Source organism: Homalodisca vitripennis, chromosome 1 (assembly GCF_021130785.1).
Source record: "Homalodisca vitripennis isolate AUS2020 chromosome 1, UT_GWSS_2.1, whole genome shotgun sequence".
Taxonomy (NCBI): Eukaryota; Metazoa; Arthropoda; class Insecta; order Hemiptera; family Cicadellidae; genus Homalodisca; species Homalodisca vitripennis.
The window spans coordinates 81,551,571-81,572,923 of NC_060207.1; the positions used below are offsets into that span (position 1 = coordinate 81,551,571).

The 21,353-nt window shown below is 34.2% G+C and overlaps 2 protein-coding genes across 2 annotated transcripts in view; one reads left to right on the plus strand and one right to left on the minus strand.

The window, feature by feature from the left end:
* LOC124365573 (protocadherin-like wing polarity protein stan) overlaps positions 1-18,458 on the minus strand; it is a 112,749-nt gene extending 94,291 nt beyond the window's left edge. The window contains exons 1-8 of the mRNA XM_046821569.1: positions 17,553-18,458; positions 11,691-11,781; positions 9,527-9,818; positions 7,441-7,709; positions 6,542-6,770; positions 3,797-3,919; positions 2,523-2,713; positions 593-759 (exon numbers count right to left, since the gene is read on the minus strand). Coding sequence (XP_046677525.1) covers positions 593-759; positions 2,523-2,713; positions 3,797-3,919; positions 6,542-6,770; positions 7,441-7,709; positions 9,527-9,818; positions 11,691-11,781; positions 17,553-17,928 — 1,738 coding nt within the window. The 5' untranslated portion in view covers positions 17,929-18,458. The remainder of the gene's footprint in view (positions 1-592; positions 760-2,522; positions 2,714-3,796; positions 3,920-6,541; positions 6,771-7,440; positions 7,710-9,526; positions 9,819-11,690; positions 11,782-17,552) is intronic.
* Positions 18,459-20,074: 1,616 nt separating this feature from the next.
* Positions 20,075-20,422, plus strand: LOC124368023. The gene has a single exon (XM_046825326.1). It carries the CDS (start codon positions 20,075-20,077, stop codon positions 20,420-20,422), a length of 348 nt encoding a protein of 115 aa, XP_046681282.1.
* The last annotated feature ends 931 nt before the right edge of the window (positions 20,423-21,353 follow it).

A 21,353-nucleotide genomic window follows, 5' to 3' on the forward strand; every position in this document is an offset into this window, starting at 1 on the left:
AATTTATAGTTAATACTCTTCACAACCAAAATCCATCTTCACTTGCACAAACAGTAACTACACAATTACATACAATTTTTTCAGTTAGGACAAGATGCTTAGAAACTTCTAATTGCACTTATTCATAAAAGGACCTTTGCACTTGCTTCAAAAGTGACAGGGTATTTAAGGTTGGATAGAGTTGGGTGGTAGAAGTCACCTTCTGTCGGAATCTCATGAGGAGGGATATATCTCAGTCATGTTACCTTGGAAGAAGGTGAGGCAGCTCTGTTTCAGCCTCTCTAGTAAAATCGGTAAAATTGTGCAGGGGCAGCACTCTTTCATATTCAGGCTAGCAATGCCTTTGACACTGAGGGAAGTACACCCACTCCAAGGGTCATCCTCCGCAGTAGGCTAGACCTATCGATCCACCCTTCCACTCCATTATCTCTACATTTGGGGTTAGTGATGTGCCGTTCCTGGGCATCCATAAGTGATATAATTAACACTGATTTTGGATGTACCTAGTGTAGGTTCAACTGGAAGGTATAAACCAGCCAGAAGTGAACCTTCCTTCTGGGCTATTATGAACAATTATTGGTCAACCACAAACCTTGTGCTCGGATGTTTATCCTGAAGCTGCGAGTGTTTTCATAGTCCAGAGGCTTCATGAGGCTCACCTCCCCTGACTGGCTGTCGATAGAGAACTGGCCTTGTGTGTTGCCGCCAATGATGGCATAGCGTATCGCAGCATTGTGCCCCTCGTCCGCGTCTGTTGCTCTGCAACATCACATTCATATTTTCCTTTTTCTGTATTGTAGTTTGTTCACAACTGATATGCATAACAAACATTCTTGTAGAATAACAATGGTTGCACGAACAAATAAACTCCAATTGGCAAAAGTTAATTGGACGTAACCTGAAAAACCCCAGTATTATATACCTTAATACTATAATATAACCTCAAAAGTAACTTAAAAAATTACAATAGTACAAAAAGAATTTACTATGCATTATAAATGTAATATGAATTTGTGATCTTCTAAAAGTTGCGGACTACAATTTTACAGTAACTAAACAATAATATAATTTTAGAGATTAGCCCTTTGATTTCTATCAACAAAAACCTTTTCACTTAACGTAACACAAACAAATGATAACATTTTTATTGCAATGTACATTCTAATAATTTACCTTAAACCCAGCAGAAGAAGCATAATACCTATACTAGTTCACAATAGCTTGTTAATGAACTCTGACATTATAATTTAGTTCTAGCCCCAGACTCACTTGTTATCATTTGAGCCTAAAATAACTGTGAATATCTAAATAGTCTGCTGTAAGATTTGACTACCATTATTGACCTGTTAGAATTTTGTCATATGACCACTGAACAGTTCAATATCTTCCTGTAAGATAGCACTGTCATGTTTTTTTACCATATTATTAACTAAACAGAGCCATACTTTGATTTAATGTTTATTTACATACTTGTTATAGATTATCTAATGCTACATGTATGTATGTAGGTATTAAGGATAGCTAAGGCAGTGATTGGTTTTATGCCATGTCGATCAATTCAGTTAAACTTTGTACTATTGTTTCTATCTTTTCCATCTACACTAAATTAAAGCTCCAGAAATATAATTTTGTCTCTAGACTTATTCCGGTTGAAAATGGTATGAAATTTGCTATATAGTTTAAATGTCTAAATTGTGGAGCTTTCCTTTGCCTAATTAAAAATAACTGGATAAAAATTATTGAACCATAGAAGATAAAGCCGTACTTCATGAAAAAATATGAGAATTAAGAATTATAATGAATAATTAATTGAGACAATGTGAGGAAACCGGTCTTAACTGTGAAAAATCACAACTGTAACACAATTTGCTAGCTTAGTCATATTGTTTTAACACAACAGTTATTATTGGAACATGACAATTCACCAGCTCATCCTTCCAGTTTTATCCAATATTTCTTAGTGAAAAAATCCACTTTTCCATCCAATCTCAATCAAAATTTGTAATGAAAACATGACAATATTATACTGATCATTCATTCAATTTTATACCAGGTTTTCTAATGGAAATTGAAATTTTAGAGTGAAACATGAAAATAAATCCATCTTATTCATCCAATACTTCTTAGTAAAATGTGAATAACCAACTTTGTCAACTCCTAAATACTCTAATTGTTATTAACAAAATTTAAAATACTTTGAAGAAATGTCCATTCAAGGACATGGAAAGAAATCAACAAAATGCACCAAAGGATCTATTGGTGTATTAAAAAGATGAGTTTAAGGAATGTTGCTGAAATGGAAATAGAATTTCAAGATCATCAAAGAAGAATCACAAAAATTTTATTGGATGCGCTTTATTAAAGAAAATGTTATTCTCTATATGACAACCACACAAGAAGGTTGCAATTCCAAATTCAAAAGAAATCAATTTATTGGTTATAAATTGATACTTTCCAGACAAATCTCTGGATTTAAACAAGAGTCTGGCAAAGAAAAATCCAAGCCACAAGGTTATACCCACTTGACAGTGGCAATGATAGGGCTCTGACTCCAGGCCGTGTCCTCCGGCACAGTGACCGAGTATGTACGCTCAGAGAACTGGGGGTAGTTGTCGTTGTCGTCCTGTATGCGCACCACAACTGTCACACTGGAGGACTTGCGCTGGTTAGTCGGAAGTGCTTGGTCTGTAGCTGTGATTACCACAGTGTACACCTGCAGAGAGAACATAGATTGATCATAAATGAGTCATCTAACCCTAGCCATTGTGTAATGTTTTCATAATCAACTAAAGATAATATAAAATATTACATAAAGCCATAAAGTTCTTTAAAAAATGTATTTGTATTTTTTACATAGAAAACTACATATAATAAAAACATCATTCAGTTTAGTACTACAATCGATTTAAACACATTATCAAAAAAGATTTTTTGTATTCATAAAGTTATATGAAATTAAAGAGAAAATGTATATTTTTACACCAGCAGATAATTTTATATCTTTATTGGATACATAATACACATATCACACATAATAGTCAAATAATGGCGTCTAGATGTAAATGAAACAAATAAAAAAGTATATAGACTTCCCAACATTATATATTGTAATCATTATTACACTTTTAAAAATCTGTTTTCTCTTGTTGTCTTAATTGTTCCTAAATGTTTTAATAAAATGTTGAACTACTCGAGATCACAATCTCTTTATCGAAATCAGTATGTAATCTACCACAGTGTACATCTCAGCTGCATGGTAAATTTAATGAATGAAATGTATTTTTATTATAGGATTACATTGGTTAGTATTAACCCATTGCGGATCACCCGAGCAGGCCCATGTTCCATCTGAACGAATACCTTCACAGCTGAATTTTCTAGTATACAATAGTGAGCGATACGATGTGACACATCATTGCTGTTCGTGCGACCGCTGACCGTAAATTAATTCGTGCCCGCGCGCCAAAACAATACAATCCGCAATGGGTTAAACCACTATGAGCTTTCAAATAAATACCCTATGGAGGGACTCTTACTATATCATACAATCGTTCAATATATAGATAAATTAATAAAACAATGCATGTATCTTAGCCCCCTTATAATATTCTTACTTATTCTCTAACTTGCTAAGTGCTGTTTTATATTTAGTAGCAGTCATTACTAAAGGTTAAGTCAGAAAGAGCTCATTTTGCCTCTTTACATTGTTTAGTAATAAATATATTTGAATATGGATCAGTTGTTTGCATAGAATTCACAAATCAATTAAAATATAGAATTGTTTATGAGCACGGACCTGAGTACGCTCACGATCCAGCTGTAGCCGAGTTGTTACCACTCCTGAGTGACTATCAATTGCGAAGGTGCCAGTCGCCTCATCCAATCCTCCTCCATTGATGGATGTTATCGCATACTCCACCTAAAATACAACATTATATTTGATACATTACTTAGAGAGTAGTAAATGTCCATAGAGTATACCGAAATATTACTTATATTAAATGGGTCCACTGACATTATCTAGTTTTAGACATGGAGGAAGAAACACTGGCACTGCATATTTGCTGTTCGACTACGTTACCCTAATCACAACTCCCATTTCTGTTTCTCTGTTTTTCTACATGTCTAGTTTTGAACACTGCATCATGCACAGCTTAATGATGCCTCCCAATTAATGAGACCCAATAGTATATCACAATACCAGCTGGGATGGTTCCCAAAAATCATAACTAATCGTTTTGAATATTGCCCATTATCAGATTTTTACAAATAGAGTCTGTTTAATAAGTATCGGGACTGGTTTGCTGTATTCTAAACGGACTAAAAAAGGATAAAGCTTTTTTCATGTTCGTAAGGTGGAAAAGAGGATCCAACCAGTAAAATTTTGTTAAATAAAATTGTTAGTCTGAAGACCATTAGTAGTAGACCATTTGTATTAATTGGGATAAAGCTACTATAATACATCGGGAAACTCATTTCCTCAAAAGAAAACTAATTGAGGCTTCATACATTACATTGGCAAACCAACCAATAAGCCAAACATCAGTTGAAATTAGGCTCCTTTGGTGCCAATTCTAAAAAATGAAACAACAGATTAGAGATTTTTAATAAACCAATACGGATTCACAGTATGGTTTCAAGAAGTTAATCTAGAATGAACCAGTAATAAAAAAGACCCACTCCCGTCGCCTCCTTTTTTTGTGACAATCTTGTTTCTGCCATGACTTTCTTTCTATTGCTATTTACTACTGGCTCTAATCAGTTCTATTTGGTTGGCCGGTGAGAGGATACCTACTGTGACCAGTATTCTGTAGGTCAGTTTCAATAATTAGTGTTTAGTTTCATTCAGTGCATGTTTGTTTTAGAGTTAGTGTGCATGGAGTAGACACACAATATGGCTGTTGTAGTTCCTGACAAAATAGAATGACAAAATCAACAGATTTCATGGGTCACACATTGTTTTATTCTCTTTCTTCATTCATATTTTGGTTTACTACTTTGACTTGTTTTACTGAAAAAGAGTATAACATGTATTTGGGCATGGAAATTATTTTTTTTAATGAACTATTATACAGAGTGTAAAAGAAGTCCTGCACATGCTTGATAATTCTCTAACTATTACAGGTAAATCAATAAAACTAGGTGCACCTAAAATGTACTTTTTGAAGTAACAACCATTTTTTGGCCATATCAGGGAGAAGGTCCGCAAGGAGTCAGAAGGAAATCTTAAATTAGAGCATAGATCAAGCAGTATATCAAATTAAAGGTACTACTATTAGGTTACTCTATTAGTAGAGTCCTATGCCACAAAACTGACCTGAAAAGGTTCACATTACTAATAGAGATTTTTAATTTGATGTACTAATTGACCTATGCTCTAATTTAAGATTTCCTTCTGACTCCTTGCAGGCCAACCCCCTGACATGACAAAAAATGGTAGTTACTTCAAAAAGAATTATTATAGGTGCAGTAATGGTGTACCTAGTTTTATTACTTTACCTATAATCGTTTGGGAATTATCAAGCCTGAGCAGGACTTTTTTACACCCTGTAAATATCTTAATGTTACATTTTAAAGTGCATTATACTTTTAATAATACATATGTCTACAGTAAAGTTTTAAAAACAATTTGTATAATTTTCTTAGCTATATTATATGTGTTTAACAGCTTTTTTAACAGAATATTCAACTTATAAAACATTAATGTAACTAATAAATACAGCATAGAATAATTTTACCTTTTTCCTATAAGCTTTTTTCTAAGTTGAAATCAGGTGGTGACTGCAGTCAAAGACCTTAGTTACCAAAAAAAAAAATAAAAAAATAATAAATATAGCAAGAAACAAATTGGTAGTATCAAAAATGCTGACAGGCAAGGGGCATGCCAATTGCATTTCTGACAACTAACAGTACAACCATGTTCACTGCCTGCTAGCACTAATAGGATTAATGATTATTTATCAAAACTATTATTTATGCTGAAAATCTGGGATAAGGCCTATTTACTTCGACCACATTACCTAAAACGATCTAAAACTACCTTTAACACTCTTAAAATAGTATACTTTTATTTCCAGAAAGAATTTTTAGATGCAGACAAACCATACATTGCACAAAGATTATAAACATATTTAAAATTTAAGATGTATATAAATTAGTCCATCAATCTGAGGACTGGGAGGATTCAAGGTTTCTAGGTGTGGGGCAGGGGATGTCAACCTACAAAGGAGTTGATATATGAGGAGGGATACAGGGTGAAAAAATTCATGTGAATAATGGTGATGTGTAAAGGTGCTACCACAGCCTACACTGATGGTACTAGTTCTTCTACAATGTTTTTCAAAAGATTTTTGCACTTTACAAACATTACTGTTTTTTATTGTCTTTTCAATTCACTTTTTTAAGTATTTTCTTTTGAAAAAAATCAACAAATAATGTAAGATAACTTAAGTAAATATCCACACTTACAGGTGTATTTTTTTAAAGCGGTGTAAAAATCTACACCGCACTAAAGAAATAGGTACTGCTTAAGGTAACTTACCTCAGCATTGTGGCCCATATCTTTATCGGTAGCTCGTACAGTGGTGACAGTGGAACCTATTGGCACACTCTCCCGTACGGTTGCCTGATACTCCCCACTCTCAGCCTCAAACACAGGAGCGTGGTCGTTGGTGTCTTGGACATGTACCTGCAGCGTGGTGGTAGCACTATGCGGTGGGAAAGACTTGTCCGATGCTGTCACTCGGAAGTAATGGACGTCCATCAATTCTCTACAAAACAGAGTTATTGTGGTAACTGAACATGAATTAACCAAATGTCAATCATCTAAAATGCTAATTAATTTTAAAGCTGTTATGTGTAGATGTATGTTGCAGATTGAGATCATAAGTGTAATTCTTCCTGTCCACAGTAGAAGTATACTGATATACAGTTGGGCTTGAAGAAATAAATGCCATATTATCAATAAAGTAGCACAGAACGTTTCATTATTCCAAGGTAGCAACACAACGCAAAAGACCATATGATGAACACCGACAGCATTAATGCGAATAGATTACGTCATAAGAAGTTTTTGCAGAATAAAGCAGATCAAGACTGTAGGCAATTAGCTGGGAATAGATTTAAATGTTTTTTCAGCCTTTTATGGGCAGATAAATCATACAGTATTTCTTCCTAGATACGTAACATCATTATAAATAGTAAGATACATTAACACAAACTAAAATATTTAGAATTTTTAATAAGTCATAATTAGTTTTTCAGGGATAAAAACAATTTCACACAAAATCAATGCTGAAAAATTAATGTTTATCATATAGATGTTTTTGGGGAGGGATCAATTTAATACTTAGTAAACCTCCTGGAATGTCATAATCTATATATTCTAAGCCACAATCGTATATAAGTCGTGACAAGGTGTCACAGGTATTTACCACTCACCTGTCCAGGCTGGTTAAGGTTGAGACGATTCCGGACTTGGGGTCAATGGTGAACATGCCTTGAGACCTGGCATCCAGTAGTGACACCATTGCATAGGAGAGAGGACCCCCGGCCGGGTCCCGTGCAGACACTGTGCACACTGACAACCCCGCTGGCTGTTCCTCAGCTACAGTTGCAGTGTATAACACCTTCTCGAACACAGGAGCTTTACTCTGCAGGTCTCTCCGCACACGTGAGCCATCAGACTCCCGCCGGTGTACAAAGTACACCTGCGTCACAAGATATTGTATAACTTCTTTCACGTTTGTTTCATCAGTACCATATTAAAACGAGTAAGGAATTAAATCAACACGATAATTTAAGTAATATTAATGAAATCTACACCTGTAATAATATTAACCTGTATGAGTGCCATTGTGATAAAGAGCTTTATTTTATTATTATTAACTACAAAATTATCTTCACCTCTATTGTTAGAAATACAAGTTATACATGTTGACAAACAATAAAAACACGGTAATTCGAGCCCCAATGGTACAAGATTCTGTGTATTTTTAAATGGAATAAAAATACTACCAAAGTATTAAATAATGTATGAAAAAATTATAGTTGATTATATTGCATTCATAGAACATCATCCCTTTCCTCCATTGCTTTTTCAATTACGATCACTGACTCACATTTTGTAGGTATTATCCAAAGATTACCACACCCCAAACTAAAGCTGTAGGCTACTTAAAATCTTTCAATTGAACTACTTAGTTCAATTTTTTACTTCAGGTTTTTAATTGTATTACAATTACCTTAAATAATCAAGACTCGATTGTTGTTAATTAGTCTATTCTTGTACATTTATTTTTATAAATTACTCACTAAGTCAGACACGAAAAAACATTTTACAAGTCTAATTTATTAAAAGCTAATTAATATTCTTTACAGTGTATTTATTGATGGTTGAAAATTGGAAGTAAATCTATATCATGGTAAAACAAATGTTGAAACAAAAATATTAGCGAGACAGAATTGAAGTTTATTATCAATAGAAGGGATGTCAATATCTTTCTTCTCTGGGGCTAACTCTCCTAGCTACATCGTAGTGATTTGTACATAAGTAATAATAATAAAATTTAAACAAATGTTACATGAGAAAAGTTTTTGAATGGGGTGTTTTCAAATCTGTTATAAATGAAATAAATTTGACATATTTGTCAGGCTTTTTGTATTCTAAGGACTTTTTAAACCTATGTTTCATATGAAAAATACTTAAAAAGTGAGTATAAAAGCAACAGAAAACACAGTGAGTGATGAAATCCTTAGAAATGAAATATAATTCTCGAAAAAGAAAATAGTAATTGAGCGGACTGACATCAATGCCACTGCCCATCAGAGTAAGGCACCTTAGGTGTGCCCAGCGCTGATGGCAACAAAAAAATATATACCTTGATATACTAGTACCTATTAGTAACAGATCAAAATTCTACAAAGTTCTGATCACGAATGCCCGAGAAACCTAAAAAAATATTTCTAACATCTAAATAAAACTCACCTAACCATAATTTCCTACGTAAGGAACGTAAGGAATCCAAAGTTTTGGGTATTACTGATAACCAACTTCTTACTATAGTTTAATGATAGAACCAAAACATATTTTTCCATTCCCAACATTTGATTTATGTTTCCTTCTTTCTACAACTACACTTCACATCATATCGGAGTACAAGAGGAATTGATGTTGATACATTAATTATAAAGAATTATAATATAAGTTGTATTTACTATTTTATTAAAATATACTAAAATAATAATAATAAAATTGGACTACCTGGTGTTCCCTAAAATCATAAAATTTATGCTGTAGCTGGGGATGTAGCTGTAACTGTTATGGAAAATGAGATTTAAAGATTTCATTTTAATCAAGAAATAGAAAATGTTCACACATCTTTTTGAACTGTTCCAAACACCATTCTAAAAAACTATATACATTGCACATACAGTGTATGTATATGTGTGTATATATGCATATGGCATTAATCTTGATATGTCTAAATACTGTTAAATTTTATTCTAACTGAATTGACTGACAAACCTTTATAGTGTGGCTCGCAGGAGAAAGAAGTGCACGGGTTTTCTCACATAAATAGTCAACTGTGAGCTGCACCAACCAAGGTGGGTCTGTAGGAATACAGAAATTTTCTCCGGCAACCAAGTCTCCACCTTGCATCTCTACAAGGAATCTGGGATCGTCAGGCTGTATATAGCGCACTCTGCAGCTTCGAGATATAGTCAAAGGCAACAGTAACTCAGCCACATTTGTTATCAGTTGACTTTTTCGCACACATACCTCCCGTACTGGGCGAGGGAACAAGTCTATGTCCTCTCTACAACAAAACATCTTAGTAAACATATAATATAATTATAAAGCAAAAGTATAATTCCACATATACATAACCCCACAATTTTAATTCTCATAAATACTGACAATAATAATAACAACCTAGCAGAATGCTTCACAAATTATTTATATAAATTATGTATACATTAAAAAACAACACAATTATGACTGTTACTACAATATTAATTTACTTTTCAAAAATTTTAAAATTAGTTGCTGTTAATACTATTTATTCATATATTTAAGTATGCCTTTATTGTACCTATAACTTAAAATATCTATTCTATTGCCACTTTTAATTTCCTTTTGAAGAAACGTGGTTCCCGATTTATTATGTTGGCTTGATCCCAATTAATATGATGGTCTTTGGACCACTAGTAACTAGTAAGTTTTGACGTTGAAAGTCTATATACAAATGTACCAGTTCCAGAAACTCTCGGAATTATTGAATCACGGCTCAAAGAAGACCAAACATTAAAGGATAGAACTAAACTTGCCATGCCAGTAACCGCATTTAAAACACACAATACTCTTAGACAAAGTCTTGTAAAACAAAACCAAAAAATGCCACAGTATTCCAAAAACTGTGTTTACAGTATAAAATGTAGTTGCAATAGGGAATACGTAGGCGAGACAAAAAGACCATTAAACGTAAGTATAAAAGAGCACAAAGAAAACACGAGAAAGGGTCTCACAGAAAAGTCAAAAATTGCACACCATTGTTGGTCCGAAGACATATGAAGTGGACTAAAGCCAACATAATACATCGGGAACCACATTTCTTCAAAAGGAAATTAATAGATACAACATACATTAAATTGGCAGACCAACCAATCAGTCAACCATCAGTCAAAATTAGGCCGCTTTGGTTGCCAATTCTAAAAAATGAACTAAAAAGAAAACCAAAAGTATCAAACGGATCAGATATCTGTAATAAACCAATGCGGCATCACAATATGGTTTTAAGAAGTTCATCTAGTATGAACCAATAATTATAATAATAATAATAATAAAGGCCCATTCCTTTTTATTTCCGCCATCTTGTTTTTGTCTGCCGTGATGATTGCCATTCGCTATTGGCCTCTGGTAGACGACTATAGGTGGTTGGTAGACGAATGCAGACGTATTACGACCTGTATTCTGTAGTTCAGTTTTAATGATTAGTGTTGTGTAGTTTTTTTTTATTAAGTGCATGTTTTAGAGTTAGTGAAATTGACACACAACATGGTGGTTGTGATTCCTGACTTAGGCGTGTCACAAAGCTTTGTTATGATTTGTTTATTTTAACCTAGTTTGTAATTATGTATTAGGTTAGTTATTTACCTGAAGAAGAGATCAGATTGCACATCTCGAAACATAGTGATTTTTTGTTTCACTGAACGATGGCAAATGTCCGGAAAAATCCTGCTTCCTATTACATATATATATATATATATATCAAACATTTTTTTAAGTTGTAAAGCATCAGCTGTTTTAACACGTTTGTTGCTCACGGCTTGTTAATATAGTCAACAGTACTAGGCCTATATATAATCAATAGTGTATTTACACACTTTCAGAAGTGAGCTCTGATCAATTGTACTGTGGTTCATGCAAAAAATGTATCCTCTTACATATAAACACTGCTTTAAAAACTTACATAGCAATGCATAAACTATTCTTTGTGCTCAAATAATTTAACAATTTCTTCCTGGACTCAAATTTAACTATAAATCCCTAACAAAAAACAGTTAGGTAGCTTAAATAGATACGTAGAAACAAGAAAACACACAGTTCAGTTTATAATTGGTAGACTCATAATTTTGGTATATAAAACACTAACTGATAGATTACAACATATAGGTTTATTTTAACATACCTTTCTCCATGTACTGCGAATGAGGCAACAGTTTCACTGGGCCACTTTTTGGCTTCAGCCACTCTCACTTGTGTTGTGGAGTCACCAACGTCTAAAAAAACATTTAAATTATTGCACAGTGTAGATTTTATTCTACAAAATATATTCAGAAATATTTCAACCCTGCATTTGTCACCCACAATTCCTTGGAAGTTGGTGCCATTTTTTTCGTGTATTTCACTTTTAGAGCACCCTTATCCTCAAAATTAAGTTTCGTGTATTTCACTTTTAGAGTACCCTTATCCTCAAAATTAAGTGAAAATACTGATTTAATAAACTATCAGATCAGTGGACAAGTTTAGTTTGTATTTTGCATGTTTTTCTAAACCATATTATTTTTATATCTTCTATTAATTTTATCGTTTTTAATACTGAAAAAATTTTATGTTTATTTTATTAAACTCCATTGTATGAAAACTTTTTCATAAACAAAAAAACTGCCATTAACTACAGTGTTAAAGAGATTTAAAGTTAGTTTCCCATTAATAATTATTTAAAATATCTTCAAACTAATTTTTGTATTTTTATGTCATTCAGTGTGCTAACTTGTTTCCTCACATTATAGTCATGGAGGAAATGGCTCCTTTAAGTTATGTTATTACTCATCTCTCTTGTTCTTCTTTCAGCTATTGTAAGTATTCCGTGCTGAAAGATAATAGATAACGATTCAACATTAACGATTTTGACACTAATGCCACTGCCCATTAGAGTAAGGTACAATAGGTGCTGCCCAGCACTAATGGCAACAAACTATAACAAAAATATCTCTTGATATATAGTACCTATTAATAAAATATCAAAATTCTACAGGGCCTGATCAGGAAAAAATAATACTTTAAAAAAAATATAGGAAATTGAATTTTATAGCAAAGTTAAAATTCAGAATAGAATACATTGGTTTGAATTTGTTACTGGTGTGATCTATGGTAAAAGTTAGATAATATTATTGCCATTGTTGTTTGCAGTACACTTCTACTCTCCACATGCTATAAATTTCTCGTTTCAGTGGGTACTCTGGAATACTTCAATATATAGGCTACTTAAAACTTTTGTAAATCTATTTTACAAACACCTAATTACCTATTTTTATTGCCAACATTTAAAAACGAAACATAGCAAATCTGTCAAGCTGCAATTAAATGATATGCTTAACAATGAACATTTTATTTTTATATCTTGATACCATTATGTATCGATGTATTTAAATATTGAGTACAGGACTCGGTTTATATTGAACACTAATTACAATCAACAGAATCTATCAATTAGTAACATGTGTTTGCTGCAAAGATTTCTCATGAGAATTTTTACAACTTTAGAGGTCAATAGGACGGACCCATCTACATGGTATTTGAGTAATTCTATAAATACAAATGACCTACGATGATTCGATTGTAGTGGTGGCTGCTTACCATAAATGCAACCTAAATTTTACACAGTTGTCCTATATTATTCACTTAAAAAGTTGTCAATATGCATAATTAATTGTAAATAACTATAATAAGAATGTTTTCTATTCGTTGGTTAGGTATTTATAATGAATTAAATTATTCATTGATTTAATTTTCATGATAGCTGCTTATTATAGTGCAACCAAACATTCCAGGCTAATACAATTAGACAGTAATATTATAAAGTGAAAGCCTAAGATGATATAGGAGTTTCAGACCCCAGGTTTGTTTAAAAATATCTTTTTGAAGGTTCAGTTCAGTCTGAGGGTAAAACACTAGGTATTATAAAGTCCCAGTATCAGTGAAGATAACAGCTAGAGAGTGACCAATCAAAATATTAATGTTATTAACATATTCAACTCGTCCTGAACAAAAATATATACGTATGGTGTTAGGGAGTGCAAATCACAAATAACTATGTTTTTTAATAATTGAAATAGAAATATCATTTTGTGGTAATATTTGTGTACTGTGCTTCTTGTCACGTATGATTTTCAACATTACATGCGCCAAATAGCTTATCTGAGTGTTCTGTGGTCAGAACAGCTTAGTACACCACTATCAACTGTCCCATGTAGTAGCTTTCACTGCTTCATGGACAACTACCAATGACATTCATTACTCTACCGCAGCACATTAACTTTAATACTGTCAAATAATTTTTAAAGTTATGAGTGTGTATTACGTGAGCAATTAAAATTATATAAAATTAATATACTCTTTTTAATTGGTCAATGTGTTTTTTAAGAGTGACAGTATGAGTTCATTGTGTAATAATGTGGTATTTTTAAATAAAGAAAAGATATTTTTATGTGATCGGTGATTTCGTTACCAGGTGGTTGGTAAGTATATTGTACATACATACGAAAATAAGAAGTTATGGTTACGTTAGTTCTGAATATTTATTACACTTATTTTTACACTATTTATTCGCTTGTAAAAAGTTTGGATATATTTGTTTGCATTATTTTCAAATTCACTTTTAACCACATCGATAACGAGTTTCATGTTACTGTAGGTCTATTAACATTTTGGTAATTATTAAGATCAGCGACTACCGCTCCGATCGCCGTAAGGTTTTTCGTACTAACACAGGTTAACGTAATTTCACCGAAAAAAATAGTCCCGATTATCGCTAACATATAAAAACCAGTTTTACGGCAGTACAATGTTGGCAATACAAAACACATAAATAACAAGATTTTCGACTATCAAACTAAAAACAATGGCCGACCATGGACGTTTTGATGAATTGACAGTAGCCACGTGACAAACAGGAAGGTTTCCGATTGGCCGGACGGGTCACGTGACCTATAAGACGGCTTCGATTGACCCCCAGACGTACACAAACAAACCCACATGGACAAGGAATAATTATTGAAGTTATTGACATGGCTTGCGATGGTTCTTGTCACACGCTAAAAAGACCCTAGCTTGCCTATTCAAAATTCAGATCACGCGATGCTTGCCCGCTGCGCAGCGCTTCGCGCTGCTTGCTCTTTTAGAAAGAAAAATAACTCGAGCTTGCAAAGTCCAAGCCCAGATCACGCATGACTGCTTACACGCACAACACTCAGACAGAACTAACGCAGGTTTCATTACAGGCAAAAGATAAGCGGCGCGCGTTTATTACTGATAAGATAAGACGAGTTTATACTAGAATTAGTACATGGACTACTACCCTACGAACTAATAACACCAAAAAAAAAACAAATAAATGCATTGTCAGTCAGGTTTTTCAAATTTTATTTTTTCAAAAATTTTTTTGGGGGGGGAGTAAACGGCTACGGCGATAATCGGGACTACTTTTTTCGGTGAAATTACGTGCCCTACGAACTAATAACACCAAAAAAACGAATAAATGCACTGTCAGCCAGGTTTTTTTAATTTTATTTTTTCCAAAAATTTTTTTTTGGGGGGGGGAGTAAATGGCTACGGCGATAATCGGGACTATTTTTTTCGGTGAAGTTACGTTAACCTGTGTTAGAATGCAAAAAATTACGGCGATCGGAGCGGTAGTCGCTGAGCTTAAGATTTACCAACATTTTTAACTTATTAAAATCGTTCTCCTGAACAGAACAATACACAGTTGCATGGGATAAAAATGACAAATAATGAATTTTAGAACATTCATTATTTATTATTATTAGCATTTGTAGCAGAGTTGTCAGATATCTTCATTGAGTAAGTATTTAAGTATTCAATGTCAGATTTAGTTGTAAGGCATTGCATTGACAGTTAAGCAACTTGTAGCATAGCTATTGTTATATCCAATTGTTTGTTTACTCGTTAAGTTTTTTGCTGTTTTTTTGGTACTTTGGGATTATACCGACCACACCAGTATGAAGAACACAAAAATAGAAATTTATAGAAACAAACATGATAGAACGAAAAAACAACTCTTCAATTACAAAATTACAAACTTACAAGCATTTCCAGGTATTGTGATCGGTATTGTTGTCGCTGTTATCTTATCTTTCTCGAGAATCCTGATTACGGCAGGCCGCGCGGCATCACGTGATTTGCACGGTACATAATTACCTTTCCATTACAATTCAATTTATATTTCTGATTAGCCCCTCTAGAATTTGATATTTTACTGATAGGTACTATCTCGAGGGATGTTTTTCTTTCGTCGACATCAGCGCGGGCTTCGGCAGCACCTTCCGGCCGGAGGCACTCGCATTTTGGGTGGCGGAATGTGATCAAGAATAAAAACAAGTTTTGAGTGTTTTTTAAATAAAGAGTTTAGTTTGGTAAATGTTTGTTTTTGTTGAATTTTTGTGTTTGGAGAAATGTAGAGGTAAAACACGGAAGTACAACAAAGCGATGCACCAGCTGAACGGGCGGCGAGACTCTGCAATCACGTTATCTACTAGACGCTCGACTTTGACCTCTGTCTGAGGATGGGGAGGGGTTTGCGATAAGACAATTCCTGTTTTATATTGACGAAATATTGTTCTACGCTAATCTAGTAATCAGTAGAAACGAAATGTGAAATAACGATTCATGTCTGGGTGTGGTCGGTATAATCCCAAAGTACCGTTTTTTTTTTTCTTCTTAACATGTCCCAGTAACTTGTTGTAAAGTGTAAATAGGTGTATTGCTGTTGGTAAATAAATAAATAAACATTAATAGTGGAACTACTTTTCTTGCAAAATAGAAGGAAGTTATAATTAAGCGAATTTACAATATTTGTTTGCTTTGGCAAATTGTATTTCCTAACTAGTAGTAATAATCAGCATTCATAACCAGACCCTCTAGAATTTTACCTATTAGTAATTAGTCCCTTAAGGGGTGTTTTTTGTATGTCACCATCAGTGTGGGGTGGCATCAGATGTGCTGCTGTACCCGGTGCTGATGACTGGAGTCACTTGTGCCAGACCGATATTAAATTTAATTCTCAGAAGATATAATTAACAAGAACATCTTTTATCTGGATAAAATTTCTTTGATTTCAGCAGTATCGTTCGTTATTTTATACATCCAAAGATGGCACAACAGCTCACATCAGCAGCAACCAATACAAGGTTGTTTCACAGCCACGTGATGCCAGTAAATCATTCACAGTCTCTGCTTGTCGCCTCTGGAATAATCTCCCGGATCATATCAGAGGTATTCGTAGTCGGGAACGGTTTCGGGGGGTGCTAAGGGACCATCTGTTTTGGGCCTCGTCGGGTTGACGATATCGTAGCATAGGGTATGGGACGATGGCTTTGTATGAATGTGTGTTAATTTCCTTGTAGGCCTAAGTTTTATTCTATTTATTTATTTTTAGTTTCATAGAGAACCTTTATTTCACTTTATTACTTTATATAAATAGAGATTATAATTTTTGAAACTGTATTGCGGCTCTTGTTTTACAGTAATAGTAGAGTTTATTAATTTATGGTTAGGTGTAAGAGAGGACTTAATAGTCCTAACCTGGCCAATTGAATATGTTTTACGTTGTATTCAATAAAGACATTTTTCATTTCATTTTCATTTCATGCCTGAGTACAGATATAGAACAAAGAAATATTACTCTGTGCAAGAAAAGTAGATCCAGTTATAATGTTCTATAACTTCGTTATTTATCACTGTCACTCCTTGCAATGTTATAGGCCTATTATTGTTTTGTTAAGTAGAACAATAGCAATAGATAAATAACAAGAAACTCCTCTTTTGCCTCTCCGGCCGTTAATTTCACACTGACCAGATGTCCCTTCTATATCAGTTTCTAAGATGGTATAAAATGGTTATTGGTACAGAACATGCAGACAAAGCTTATGTTGATATTAATACAATCATTGACTACTATTCCAACATTAAATAATTAAATATAAAACACAGTGTTTTCATATTAAGATTAGGACCTATATAAAAATCTCACCTTCAAAGTCATTATCTCCACAGCTCTGGATCAACACTCGAAGAGGAAATGAAATATAATTCAGAGTACTATTTGATAAAGAATCTACATACACAGTAAAAATGTGGGGATATCTAACACCATCACAATCTAACCAGCGTTTTAAAACAACACTACCTGTATAATGATCTACATGTAATAAATGTTTTACAAAGGAAGCAGTACGATGAAAGTTCATGACATATTTTCTGGGTGGTTGTCCTGGTTTTGTGATGATCCCAGCATCAAATATCACCAATCCAGGAGAATCTTTGGCATTCAATACTAACAAATAACCAGAACAAAATTTAAATAATAATGCATTTAATAATATTAATAGTGAAAGTCTAGAAACCATGATCCTCAGGTGTTATCTAACTTGAATGCTGTAACTAATAAATTGAAATCGACTACACATTTGTTACGGATGAAATACAATTCCTTTAGAAGATTCTATAAATTTGTGACATGACAATACATTGATGAGAGTTTAGGAAATTCAGAATCGCAGTTCATACGTATTTTAGACGTATATAATCAATATATAATTCATACAAAATAAATAGTCCTGTAGGTTACTAGCTGCAATATTCTCGAGCACTTTGTTGTCATAATAACACATTTCTGTCTAATTTCCAGTACAATAGCTTAGTGTATAAAAGTCTATAACCTTAGGACCTGTTTACAAACATTCACACTGATCACTGAAACAAAACGTTCACTTCTATTAACATTACATTGTCGGATACAAAATGTAACAACTCTTATTCATAAAAACTTTATTTTTATGTCATATTTAATAAAAACATTAGTAAGTTTCTTTAAATTTTCACATAGTAAGTCATTAAAATTCTTTCTAGCACTCTTTTCTCACGAACCCCTAGTACTCTGAATCGAAAATCAATGAACTCAAACAACAAGTTTTCCAACAGAAAAACGTAAAATACCATTTCACTGCCAATAATATGTATGTAAATGATTCAGAAATCAATTCTTTTATAGTAGTTCTTTCAATGAGTCGAAATTCGTGAACAATAATAAAGGTTTAGTCATTGAAGGTGAATAACAATCTAAAATCCAAATTCAAAGTAAAAAAATCTTATGATTAGCATTTAGAAAATTTGAATCCAAGATCATTTGATTTTTAATTTATTTACTTACACTAGTGAGTTATAATTCCTGATTCATTATTTAGATCGCAATCATTGGCATCCTTATTTAAATGTTGAGCAATTAAGCAAACGAAGAATTGCAAAATCTTCTACGAAACGCTATTTCTCTTTAGCAGCCTAATATATTAACAAAAACAAATATTATATTCACTCATAAAATATAGAATTTTATCATTTTTTAATTAAGGAGGGGTGAATTATGTTTTGGCATGCCTAAATACACAATATGGAACTGGTAAATGAGACTTTACCCACTGAAAATATACAACTATCGCTTTCTCTTTGGACTTTTTCCCGCATCAGTTTTTGCACTTTGCTTTGAGAGTTCAAATGAAGTATTGTGAGTGTAATACCATTTTCTTTAGAGACTTCTAAAGTCATCGATTTAGCAATAGGTGCATAAAATTATTTATTAGACCTATAACAAAATATTAAACTATTCTTTTAATATTTGAGTTCAGTTGTTTGTATACCCTGTTGACACACAAACATTTGGACGCTTTGGAACACAAATTTAAGACCAAGCCAGAAAACTTGGCTATAGTAGACGACTACTTCGACGAACGAATGCTGATAGCGGAAACGACGGAAGGCCCACAAGAGCAAGACATAACAGCTGGCGTACCACAGGGTTCAATTATGGGGCCCGATCTATAGAACGCGGACTACAACTAGCTCCTGGAAATCCCGTTGCCGAAATAAATGGAACTCACAAGCTTTGCGGATGACGTCGCGGCTACGATAATAGTAGACAGTGCCGAGGAGGCAGAACTACTAGTTCGAGAGACCATTGACGCCGTCGAAATTTGGCTTAAAAAACACCACCTAAAACCCGCTAAACAGAAGACGCTCGTCCTGACTCGACAAAAGTGGTTCCCAAAACCTTTCGTCGTCGATACGGGCGAGAAAAAATTGATGTCTACAAGGACACTGTGTTACTCGGGAGTAGTGATCGACGAGAAACTATCTGTCTGCGAACACCTTCGAAACGCATGCACTAAAGCCAATAAGACAGTATCCAGATTAGCCAGAATTATGACAAATACTGTAGGACCGCGAACTAAAAAGCGACGAGTCCTCATGGAAACATTCCACCGATAGCAACGGTGCAGCGGTGGTGCGCTCTTAGGGTAGCCTGCGCCAACCACACGGTTTCCGAAGCGGCCGTATTGGTCACAGCGGGAGATGCATCTATCGACTTACTTGCGTTCGAAAGGGTGATACTTTATGACGCCAAAAGGAAGGGTGACAACTCCAATGAGGCAAGAACAAAAATAAAGAAGGAAACGCTTCAGGAGTGGCAGAACCGATGGACAACGAGAGAGACGGCAGATGGACGTGGCGCCTGATTCCAGACATCAGCGTCTGGCTCTCCCAGAAGCACGGGGATACGGACTTTTCCTTACCCAGTTATTGACGGGACACGGACAGTTTAAAACCTATCTTTTTAAGATGGATCTGCACCGAACGTCGATGTGCAAATACTGCCCCGACAAAATTGACGATTCCGAACATACGTTCTTCAAGTGTGTTTGGTGGAAGGACTACAGAAGCAGCACCGAAGAAATCATAGGCACTAGGCTCTCCCCGTCAAGCCTGGTGACCTATATGATCGAAAAAGAGGAAAACTGGTCAGGTGTTGCAGCCTACGCACAGCACCTTTTGAAAGAAAAGACTTAGAAAGAGGCCAGCAATCAGGAGCAGGCGTCGTGAGACACATCACGAACTGGATTGATGTAATGCTAACGCGGTCCAATCCAGTCCTCCCCGTAACATCTAAGTTTCTCTATAAACACGCGCGCGCGCTCACACACACACACACACACACACACACACACACACACACACACACACACACACACACACACACACACATACTAGCACATGATAAAACATCTGTATTGGCGATATGGGTACCCGATTGGTAGGTTATGTATTTATAGCAGGCAATTTAAATGTAGCGTCATACCTACATATGATCCAAAATGATATTGTGCTAATACTTCATAACGTGTTTGGAGAAAAGTTTCAGAACATCTGGTTACAACACGATGGAGTATCACCTGACTATGGTATTCAGTGAGAGAATACTAAAATAAGTTTTTCCACAACAGTGAATTGGTAAGCTGAGGACTGTAGAGTGACCATCACATTCACCAGATTTGCCTCCATTAAAATATTTTGCTTAGGGTTGCCTTAAGGACAACGTCTTTCAAAACAAAGCCTCAGTTAAATGAATCAAATCAAAGAATGAGGCAAGAATATTAAATGGTCCATCCAGTTGCCCTACAAAAATCAGTAAATATTGTTTATGTGCGTCTTTCCAATTGAAAAATAACCGGTGGTGAAGAATTCAAACATTTCCTCGAATTCTATTTTATAATGTTTTTTATAATAGCAAAAATATTTGGTAAGTAAACGCCACTTATACAGAGAAAATTTGCATAGCTGCCATTTTGTACTGGATTAACTTTTTTAAGTGCGGTTTACTGTATTGATCTCTGCTAAACAACTCCCTAAAGTGATGTACATTTTGAGTTATGCCTACGTTAAACTTTTTGCTGAACACCTTGTACAGTTCCAATGGTTGTAAAGAGTCACTAAAACTATT